Source organism: Anabas testudineus, chromosome 2 (assembly GCF_900324465.2).
Source record: "Anabas testudineus chromosome 2, fAnaTes1.2, whole genome shotgun sequence".
NCBI classification, from domain to species: domain Eukaryota; kingdom Metazoa; phylum Chordata; class Actinopteri; order Anabantiformes; family Anabantidae; genus Anabas; species Anabas testudineus.
In genome coordinates, this window is record NC_046611.1 from 9,464,287 (window position 1) to 9,476,371 (window position 12,085).

General features: G+C 43.2%; 1 protein-coding gene across 1 annotated transcript in view; it reads left to right on the forward strand.

The window, feature by feature from the left end:
• Positions 1 to 4,513, forward strand: part of LOC113162805 (interleukin-1 receptor accessory protein-like 1) — a 207,946-nt gene extending 203,433 nt beyond the window's left edge. Inside the window, exon 12 of the mRNA XM_026361017.1 lies at positions 1,027 to 4,513. Within this exon, the coding sequence (XP_026216802.1) occupies positions 1,027 to 1,754 (728 nt within the window). The 3' untranslated portion in view covers positions 1,755 to 4,513. The remainder of the gene's footprint in view (positions 1 to 1,026) is intronic.
• Positions 4,514 to 12,085: the final 7,572 nt, after the last annotated feature.

Sequence of the window (12,085 nt, forward strand, 5' to 3'; positions counted from 1 at the left end):
ATGGAGAGAAGGACAGAGAGGAGATGTGACATTTGTTTCCTTAAAAACCAGCAGACGCACTGAGATGCTCGCTCACACACACACACACACACACACACACACACACACACACACACACACACACACACACACACACATTCTCTCAAATCAGTTTCTCTTCACACACATGAGAGGGTCATAAGCTTTGATTGGGAAGTGAAGCCCAGTTAATCCCGTCTACCCGCTGTTGAGGAGCCACTCTGTCTTTGTCTCAGATTAGAGAGGCTAAAAGCGGACATTAGGTGCACACACACACACACACACACACACACACACACACACACACACACACACACACACACACACACACACTTCCCCCCTCCTCCTCCTACTGACACCCAGGACAGGCCTGGGGAAACACTAATCACATTCATTACTACCCAAGCAGCTGAGCTCCTCATTAGGGACGTGAGCACAATACTGTATTTACTGTAAACTCACTCACTTATTTTACATTAGGTAATAGATGCAAATTTGAGTTCACACAGATACTGAGTGTGTTTTACGTTTGTTCTAGTAAAACCAAGTCCTCTCTCAGGTTTTTGTGCCTAATTCTGTCCAGTTATTTACATTAGAATATATAATCCCATATCTATTTCATTTTCTATATCAATATCCTCGTGCCACTGACTAAATTAGTGTTACTGTAGATTTAAGAACTCAGCAGATGTTTAATTTCAATGGCTCCAGTATTTTTTAAAACACTCGTTTCTTGTAAGTTAATTGGATTTGCTTGTTTGAAACTGAAATAAAAGGGAGTACTTGGGTAAGCAGTCGCTATGAGGCCAAGAGAGTTCTTCAAACAGCCTGTGTGATATGTTTCATCATATTTTCATCATTAGCTCTGTGTAGGTTCATGTACAATTTAAGTTATCTAGATTAAATAAATAGAAGATGAGTATGAAGTCTAAATAAGTCAGAAAATATGCTGTCCAGTTTGTACTGACATCCAGTTATCTACCTCTGTATCCCTGTCTGTGTGTCCAGCCTACATCGAGGACGTGGCCCGCTGTGTGGACCAGAGCAAGCGTCTCATCATCGTCATGACTCCGAGCTATGTGGTGCGGAGGGGGTGGAGCATTTTTGAGCTGGAGACACGGCTGCGCAACATGCTGGTGACCGGCGAGATCAAAGTCATTCTGATCGAGTGCGCCGAGCTGCGCGGCATCATGAACTACCAGGAAGTGGAGGCCCTCAAACACACCATCAAGATGCTGACTGTCATCAAGTGGCGTGGACCGTCCAGCAACAAACTCAACTCCAAGTTCTGGAAGCAGCTGCTCTACGAGATGCCTTTCAAACGCATGGAGCCCCTGAGCATCTCCCACGAGCAGGTGTTGGATGTCAGCGAGCAGGGTCCCTTCAGCGAGCTCCAGACCGTCTCGGCCATTTCCATGGCGGCAGCCACTTCTACCGCCATGGCGACGGCACACCCGGACTTGCGCTCCACCTTCCACAATTCTTGCCACACCCAGATGAGGCAGAAACACTATTACCGTAGCTACGACTACGACCTGCCACCTGGTGGCACACTCCCGCCACTCTCCTCACTAGGCAACCAACACACCTACTGCAACATCCCCATGACACTCATCAACGGGCAGCGGCCGCAGTCCAAGTCACCACGGCAGCAGAGCGTGGAGGAGGCCCACGGAAACAACGCCATGCTGCCGCTGCTACCCAGAGAGACCAGTATATCCAGCGTCATCTGGTGACAGAGACGGTGCCAGGCGGGATAGACTGTGGAGCTATATGATGTCCGTCACAGGGAGGACTCACCACTGGCACTTGGACCCTGAGCGCACTGAAGCCACATGAACCTGAATGGCTCTAAGCTAGTTGCTGCTGTTGAATTTGCACCAGGAAACAACAGGGAGAGAGGAGCGAGGACGCGGCGTCGGACACACTGGACACATTAGTGATGGAGATTCTAGCAGAGTTTCTTTTTTTTCTTCTTGTTTTGTTTTGTTTTGTTTTTTTGGTCCAATAAGAGCTTTTACTGAAACTGAAAACAAAAAAGAAGCAAGAGAACAGTTTTGTATGCCTGTATAAACACTCAGTAACACAAGCCAACACCACTTTACCCAGAGAGTCAAGGAATACAGGGTCCTGTACATACGTTTTTCTAATTCTTTGTAGCATCAGTGTTTGGGACTTGTTTCTTCTTTACGTTTTTTGATCTGTTAGGACTCGCTCTTCTTTTCTTTTCTTTAGTTTCAGTTTGTACAAAGTGAAGCAATGGCCTGTGAGATGTGTTGGTTCAACTGTTGTTACCTTTATCTTAATTTGTTGGCTGGTGTAGTTTATAAAGCTTTTGGGGGGTTTTTTGGAGGACGGGGTGAGAGTCGCAGCCTTTGTGAGATGAGTTTGGTTTGGATTTCAGCTCCACTGGCTGCTGCGAGGGTTGAGGATCTGGACTCAACCAGAATATGCAAAATACGGAGTCCAGAGAGTGGGAATAGATGGTGATTCCTGAAGGAACGCTTTAGGAAAAGTCATACGTGTGACGGGGGACATGAAGAATATGGTGCTAGGCTTCCCATCTCTCTTTCTCTCACGATAACATTTACTTAAAAAAAAAAAAACAGCCTTGCTATTTACCTTAACAGATGATTATATGACAAAAATGAATTATGTGTATTATTTTATGACAAAAAAGAAAAGTCTATTTTTGTAACTGAGGGATATTTGCTTAGAGAAGTTCTAAAGTTTCAGATAGATGGAATTGAGAAACATAATAAAAAGAACAGCGTTTTGTCATCGCTCATAGAAAACGGATCATTCACTAAATGTCTTACCCGCATTCTGCAAGAGAAAACTGTTTGTGTTGTCATCTTTTGAACAGACACGTCCCGACATCTCCGGCAAACCTCGGACTGCAGCTTTTTACGTTGATTTCACACGTGTCATTGCAGCAAATCACAGGATGAAGCGATGAAGCTATCGATGGTGTCGGTGCAGCTGGAGGAGAGGAACGCCATGACATCCGCCGTCACCTGACACATTCACTCCACTTGGTTTCCTGTGTAGGACCAAACGAGGCGGTCCAGGGCTACAACGTTATCGCTGTTACTCATTTCCTCTTAAATGACAGCTCTGTTATTTGTTTGCCATCCCCCTTGTCAACGGGAAATGATTTGTCTGCTGAGTTCCACTCTCAGATAAATAAAATAGGGCTCTCCCAACTCCATTGTGAACGCTTTGAGTCAGCACTGCTGCGTGATGAGACGAAGGAATACAACAACCACAACAGCGAAGAAGAGTTTCACCTAAAACAGCTGTTTGCTTGATGATCAAGTTGTGAAATGTTATTAAAGTTTACTTATGAATATAAAAGTAACATTTTAGACGATGTAACCTTTCATGTTTCTGACATACTGATCAGTAATTATCTGGGGCTGTATTCTCCTCACATCCAGTAGCCTTTTAGAATGAAACCCTGATGTAATCATGCTTAAGAATGTATTTAAAAAAAAAAAAACGCAGAACAAATCCTGGAGTAAGTGTAATTATACGATAGAAATGCTACTTAAAGCGAGTTAGACCAAAGCAAGCTACCGTGAAGCGCTCTCGCACTCACAAATCGATCTCTTTTCCATTGTGATGGGTACGATTTCATCAAATCCCACCAGACCAGAGCTCCGGTTCTTCCTCCTGCAGCTGGTTGTTTTTCGAGAAACTAACCTCGTACTAAAATATCTGCGACATCTGAGTGATGATGAGTGATGCACTCATAAACATGACATGAAATATTGTATCCTTCCCCTTTATCTTGTTGCTATTTCCAGTTTTTCCTTTTCCTGAATATTTGATTGCAGGCCTTCAGGTTCAACGCGTTTGCTTGTAAACCATTCAGAGTGCAATAGAGTACAAATTGGTATTTTGGAGGAAGCGTCCACTTCATTTGAGATCTTTTAATCTAACAGCAGATAGTAGAACCAGGCCTGTGGTTGCCCACCTCAATCAGTCCCCCCCTCTGAAAAGTAAGATGTGGATTATGTGCAGGAGCACTAGAGGAATGTGCTGTGCTCTGTGTGTAAATAAAATTCAAGACAATAACACGAATACGATGAAGACAATCGAGCCATACATTCATGAAACCAGTGGTTGTTACTCACAGGGCCTCTCAGAGTAGAAATACTAATCCTGACTGGAGAATCAATGAGATCCTGACAGGAGTTTGGCTTCAGTGCTCCTCTTTTTAGAAGCCGTGTGAATAGAAATGTTAGAAGATTTTCTTAGTGGGTTGATAAACATTTTTGTTTTCATGATGAATTGAACATTTCTGGCGACTTGGCTTTGATGATAAAGATGATGATGATGATGATGAAGATGAATATCAGTGACAATATATAGCACAGAATTATTCCAGGCACTTTCACGACTCGAGACGACGACGTCTCTCTTGTTTCTGATTTATTTTCTATTATGTATCTGCAGTGTTCATTAAAAGAGATACTGTTATTATTAATAAAACCACATTTACGGTAATGTGACTTCTCAGTCCTGTGTGTGTGTGCGTGTGTGTGTGCGTGTGTGTGTGCGTGTGTGTGTGTGTGTGCGTGTGTGTGTGCGTGCGTGTGTGTGTGTGTGTGTGTGTGTGTGTGTGTGTGTGTGTGAGAGAGAGAGAGAGAGAACATCACCCAGCTCACTTGGTTTATAGAGCGGTGGCGTAGACTGCTGACGATGCCCGGATCTGTTTTCCTGGCGGGGAGCCGACGCAGCCCCAACCGCCATAACTCTGCCGTCGTCCATAAAACCTTGAAACAACAATCAATATGTCTACTTATTCCACTCAGAGACTGAATCAGCCGAGCCTCATTTTAGAAGAAGACTAAATCTGTCAGTACATCGAGAAACGCTTTAAAACCCCCACGTCCCGATTGTTGTTTGACCTCAGTGCTCTCTGAAACACAATCGCACAAATAGCTGACAGAGATCAACTCCCAGCGCTGAACATGGATTTGCTGGTTGCTCATTGTATGTGATCATGCAGATTTAGACGATATTGCAGATCAAATATAGTATTGTTTTGTTATTTTTTTAACTGAGAGCAGCAGTGTGAATATTTTAAGCTGCCAAGCTGTTTAGAAAACACAACTTAAAATGCTGTGACTCACTTGCATGTGTCTACTTCGTGTAAAAGGCTTTTTTCTCTGGGAATTAGTCCACTGAAAACTGCAGGCAAGTTTGCTCAGTCAAACTGTCACATTTAATGTATCTAAGAAAACAGGATCCTTGTTCTTCCAGCATGCTTCCAGGCAGATAAACACTCCCTTCTTTTCTCTCCTCTGCCTCAGAGCTTTGTGCCAATAGGGGTAGCCATTTACTTATTTTGCTGTGATCAAAGCAGCCGCATTGGTGAGAAATGAAAAAACCAAAGACACGTGTGGAGGAATAATAAAATAGTGCCAGACAGAGTTAATTAGCCTCAATATGCTCTTTTTGAATGATGAGACGCTGGTCGCAGATTCACATCAACAGTTTTTATCAGCCAGATTAAAAGACGATTAAAAGGCTACAGTGGATTTTGTTCTTGAAAGATTTAAAGTCACCTGCAGTTTTTAATACCAATCGTGCAGCTTGTTGTTGTGCGTGATGGTTTCTTAACATGACTTATGTTTAATTCAGAGAGATTTGTGGAAGCTGATGTTTCTGTACGTGTTGCTACACATAAAGATTGATGTTCACAGACCAGCTGGGTGCACCTTTACAGAACGCAGCAGCAATATCAAGGAAATCAGATCTGTTCTCACAGGTGGAAGCCGCCGTACCAGATGAGTCACTCCTCCTATAGAGTTAAGTAGCCGCGTCCTGCTGGGCCACGTCCCCGTACGCCTGGTACTAAACTAGAGATTGCACGGCGTTCCTTCCAGCCATCTTGTTTTTCTGCCATCACGTCTATAGCATAAAGCTTTTCTAATCATCTCTGCCCAAGTGAACATAGGAATCTGGCAGATGTTTTCATTTGAGCTGACATGTTGCCATATGGCGTACAAGTGCATGTCTGTGGGAAGAGGAAGCAGCTCCTGAGCTTCAACACTTCGCCCCCCCACCCCCCAAATGAAATCATTTTCACTTCATTACGGTGTCACTGCATAATAAGCTCCCTGAACAAAGGCGTGCGACGGGGAAAGTGGGGACGTTCCCTGCTGTTAGTGCAGATCGGTGTGTGAACATTCGTAAACAGTGGCTTCACTAAGTATTTCTAAACTAACTAAAGTGTCACTTTGCCTCCAATCTACTCTAGTTTATTAGAATCAGTGTGATCGACACTGAAGGCAGGTTTAAAAAGTGAATGCACAGATGTTTTATTTCCTGCTCGGCCTGCACACATTCACACTCACTGGCGAAGAGTATTACTCACTCTGGCAGGTATACCACTGCCCCCCCCAAGTCCCATAGGGCCTTGTTACTCTGAGCTCTGTGCTGTGTGACATGTCTTCCACTCCAAGAACCAGGCCAATTGTCTGTGCATGGATAGGTGGCGGCGGTGTGTGTGTGTGTGTGTGTGTGTGTGTGAGAGAGAGAGCTGAAAGCATTTGGACTGGGTGCAGGCAGCTGTTAACCCACTTTTGGAGTCATTCTGAACTCACTACGGTTCAGTACGGCATAATTGCCTGTGCAAGCAGCGTGTGTGAGTGGAGGCTGCATTGAAGGTATCACTGATCACTTACCATTCAATTTACTGTTAATTCCTGCAAGAGCAGCTCCATCTTTAATTATTTATCTTACAGTAGTATCGACGTGTGTGTGTGTGTGTGTGTGTGTGTGGCTGGTTATTGATCGGCCGGTGGATACAGTTGGCTTATCAAGGGATTTACTCCAGCGTATTCACCTTTAACGACTTAATGTAACAAATTAAAAATGTCAGCTGAAATCATTTGAACGTAATAATCAGAGTCGAGTTGCAGCGTTGAATTCAGGAAATGCGAAGTGAAACGCTGCCACCTGCTGGACGAGCTGCACCCTGCACCTCAGCTGACTCAGTAGCACGCAAAGCATGCTGGGAGCGAAGGGGCCCAATTTGAGCCATTATGGTGCAGGTGTGGTGACAGGTCGATGAGAATCACACACACATCTCTCGTAAAGTGCTCCACCTGAACTCTTTCCACCATCTCACACCTGTAAATGTGACGAATGGAGGTCTGTGTTGTTCTTGAATACAACTCAGTGCCTGCAAATAAACTTTTGTGGCTCCAACATGAGCAGAGATCATTTAAATAAATAAATAAAAAACCACCTATAATGATCTATTATCTGCTGCAGCAGCGACTGAAGGAGTTCGAGCCACACCAGGTGTGTTTGCAAGGAATTGTGGGTAATGTGGAGGAACCTGCGGACAGGTGAGAGCTTGTTGGCTTTAACATGTGAGCAGGTGAGCGTCTCTCCACGCACCTCAAGATCTGCACCACGTTACTGCTGCTGATGAGAGAAGACGTCGCACGTTTCCGCAATTAAGACGCAAAAGTCTTTCCACTTTAATTAGATTATTAACTGACTGAAATGTTTGGTCCCTGAACTGTGAGAGGCCACAAATTAAATGTCAACACGACTCTTTTTATCCAGATCCCAGATATGTTTAGATTTACTGCAGCTGATGCAGAAAAGCAGCAGTTTGAGACTTTAAAAATCAAACCAGGACACAAGTTAATCTGTGCTGCAGAGGAATAGTTAGGATTTCTGATATTGCTGACTAATGTATCTGTGGTGTGACACCCTGCACCAGAAAAGGAAGCTGCAGCGATGTGAGACGAGCCGAGCTGCAGTGAGACTCAGACAGGAAAAAGAAAACGTCAATTCAAATGCCTGGAAGAGGTTTTGTGCTAAAACTGGAGGCTAAGCTTAAATGACTGTTGCTGCCTTTAACGGCTGCAGCTGGCGGAAAGAAAAGCCCCAAGAGAAGCAGCTCTGACACAGCTCTCAGTGTCAGGAGAAGCACGAAAGACAAGCTGGGAACTTTTAGACTCTGAGACGTTTAGCAGAGCACAGCCTGTAAAAGACATGTCACTGTAGTTAAAGCACATGTCTCCATTAATGTAATATACTGTAATTAAGGAGACTGAGCTCCACTAATAGAATGAACAGCAGCTTATTTAGTCCGGCTGCTCCTGAAGTGAATAAAAATACATTTTCTGTGAAAATTGCAGAATAGTTTATTTAAATTTTCCTCTTTTATCAATTTTTCTGTTGAATGTTTTTGTGTCAGGACAGTGAAGATGTTACAGGAGGTTTTAGTTGTCAGATAAACCATCATAAAAAGTTTAGGTGTCACATAGTGTTGTTAAAAAAAAACAAGTTTTAAAAAGTGTTAAAGTCTCAGAAATGACTCCAGAAGCAGAGACGGTGGGTTTTATTATAATCCTACTCAATATTAGGATTTTACATAACGTGGAACACGTCTTCACTTTAAGACAAAGATGGGAAATGAGTGTTCCTCGTGGGGAAACTGCACAATCGTTTAGTGTGGTTTCATTCGGGCTGGTTCTTCCCAGGTAACGGGATCCTCCGACGCCTGGGAGCTGGAGGAAGAAGAGGCTCAGCTCAGCTCGGCCTCCTGACGATGTTAAAAACAGAGAGTGAGGAGAGGTGTTTACTGAAGCTGTCAGAGGACGGACGTGGAGCCCAAACCACAAGTGGGTGAAGATGTCGCAGATCAGTGTTCAGACACCAAAGTCATTTAAGAGGATTAGGAACCTGCTCAGAGTCCGAATCAGATGGATTTTTACAAAGTGACCACGATATATGAAGAATCCAGTGTTTTTATCACTGATTCAGTCGATATTAGATTTTATTATTAGACTTTATTAAGAATTAAATGTTTCTCCACTAAAGTACAGACCTGAACTGATCATGTCAGTGATTCATTCGTCAGACGTCGGTCTGTGATTCCCCAGACAGGAAAAATCAGTCACTAATAAAAACCTTTCTTTTGATTAACCCCCACCCCCCTCCCTGTTATTCATGTGTATGATTCCTTGTGGTTTTGTTATTGATTGTTTCTAGATTCTTGTATTTTCACCTCTTTAACATCATTTTATTTACTGTTCTTCAGGAACTCCTGGATCATCTTCATCAGTCTGATCATCACTGGTAGGAACTGGTTCATCCTTCATCTTCTAAAGCAGCAGCACTGATCCTCTTCCTTCGTGTGTGTGTGTGTGTGTGTGTGTGTGTGTGTGTGTGTGTGTGTGTGTGTGTGTGTGTGTGTGTGTGTGTGTGTTTTCTAACGGAGCTTCGTGTTTGGTGGTTTTCTTTAGCGTTTTGTGTCACAGCAGCTTTACGGTCGTGTGTTTTCTGGACACTCTGCAGCTCTAATTGTGTTTTCAAGCTGTAGATGGTGAAAACGACTGAATCTGATAAACTGAGCTGACGTAGGAGGGACGTGTGACCTGGTTGAGTTTGACACTGATGTGTGTTACGACGTGTAGTGATGCTCTTATTGGGATCATTTGCTTCATTGCCAAATACACTGGTTCCTAAAGGTTCCTGTTGTCTGAGTTCTGTCTCAGTGGGAGTTGGTTTGTTTGGACGTTTCTGCTCTGTCCTTTGCAAACATATGGACCTGGATGTGTTCTCATGGTGTTTTCGTCCAGCAGTATTTAGTATTTTAGTATATTTTTATTTTTCTAACAACCTCTCAAAGTTACAGATTGGATATTAAAATGTGTGTGTGTGTGTATATATATATATATACATATATATATATAGGGGTTTTTTGTGATGTTTCGTGACCCAGTGTGAACCACATTACTCATGATGTAACCTTTCACTCGACTCTCTGTGACATTTAAAGCAGGTGAAGCTTTCGTAACAGGTCACAACTGTTGTTTCTGGAATAATGAAAGTCGCAATTTCTAAAGGTTTATAATGTGAAGCATTTAAATTCAGGGAAGCCAGAACGAATGAAGTCACAGTGACTAGTACAGGGTACTTCTCTAAGTCTGGAGTCTATGTGCAGTAAGGTTTTCTGACGCTGAAGCTAAAATCATAGGATCAGACGTTTTTCACAGTTTAATTACACTTTCTCTGCCATAAGGTTTAAAGTCTGACACGAGCATTAAAGGAAAGCTGTCCTGAGTGTTTCTATAGTAACGAACAATAGCAGAAGATGAAATTCATACAAAGAACAACCAACCTTGATGACTTTACTGGGACATCAGTGGAGTGACGTTAACGCAGAATAATCCTGAAGGACGCTGGTGTTTTTTCTGATTTTCACACTTTTCCAGCTCCAGTGTAAAACTTTCAGTCAAAACATTGAAAACTCTCCTTTAGTTTCGCTGTTGTCTCCGTAGCCAGGTTATTGGAAGATGACCTGAGATGTGGTCAGTTCTGAAACGCTGTGTTTAACCAGATGAGTTTCACAGTGAATGTAGTGACTGAACAACCTCCTCATATGTTGTGATATGATACAGTATATATAGTTTTAAAGTAATGTAAATGTAATTATGATGTCAGGTTGTAGGGAAACGGGTCAGGTCCGTCTCGTCTTGTCCATAAATATATACCGTATGTGTAGTGTGCTGTTTTATTTATTTATGGTTTAAGCTCATCCAGCAGCTCAGTCATTTAGAAAACAATCATCACAAACCATCAGTGTTGTGTGAAGTGAAGTCTTTCGTGAACAGTATATTACAGTTTATATTTGTTCCTCTCACGCTGCCACAGTCTTTGCACAGTGATAATTTACTGTTCAGACCATATCTGAGTGAAGAAAAGTGCTTCTAATATCCAGTAAGTCAAAGTCAGCCACCAGACAGTGGTTTACAAGTGACCTTTCATCATGTCACAGGATTTCCTGCTTTCTCAGTTCAAAACAGCCGATTCGCAGCTGTAGCAGCATGAAGTGACTTATCTGTGCGTCAGAGCCAGAGTACACAGTCAAACCGTCACCTCTGCAAACAAGTGTGCAGGAAAGCTCGGCATCGAGATGAGCCAGCAAACATTTAGCACCGAGTTATTCCATCAGGCTTTGTGTCGCTCTCTTGAGGTAAAACATCAGTCACCTATTAGCTCAGCGCTTCTCACAAGACTGATGGCATCAACCTCGGACACAAGGACGGCGAGCGAAAGGACAGGAAGCGTCACAAACAATAGAAAACTGTTGATTTTTAGCACGACAGTGACTTTAGGGAGAGTTGAATGAACCTATTCTGCTGAATGTTTTCCACCCGACTGTCGGGTCTTGTCCAAATTAAGGATCTGCCAAAATGAAAATGACCCTGTTGTGTCTGCTGGGGGGACCTTTGTGCTCTCCTCCTTGAAGAACTCAGTTGAGTGAGGCCCCACAGTGAGGGCCCCCTCCGGGTCCAGCTACAGCATTTTGATTGGATTCAGGTCGTTCCCTCTTCTCGTTCCTCAGCTTTTCCCCGGTTGTTCAGCAGGAAAGCTTTGTGTCATGCACGGCCCACTCTTTTTCTTTTGATGACTCTTCACCAAACATGGTGGCTTTGATTGTGACCAAACAGTTGTATTTTGGACTCCTCTGTCCCATCAGCAGTCTGTAGTCCTAGGGTTGTCTGCATGGTTACTGCCTTAGGCCGCGTACGCTGCCCAGCACTGTGCTCTTGGTTCTTCAGTGAACTGCCTGCCTTAGTCTCCAGCTGTGTCTCCAGCTGGCTGTGTGCCTGCACACAAATTATTTATTAAATGATATGAACTCATCTGACCTTCACATTCCTGAGTGTTCAGATGAAAGCTAATAGTTCCTCTAAGGTTCCTAAATTGCTGCAGTTTGACATTTGCAGCATTGAATCAGTACATTTAAAAATATTTCTATATTTCTTTCAATTAGTAGTGTTGACATTAGTCCAGAAAAACACACTGCAGTAAGTATTTATACTGATTTATTAAACGGTGAGGATCGCTGTTTAGGGAAAATACCTTTCATTCAACACAAGTCCATTAATACATAATATCAAGGCCAAACTAGACAACACATATGTAAACACTTAAAGCTCTAAAGTCTATAGTAAACTAATGAACATCACCTTATAGTGAGCACAGTGTGGACAAGGAACCCAAACATTAGGGATCCCACCAG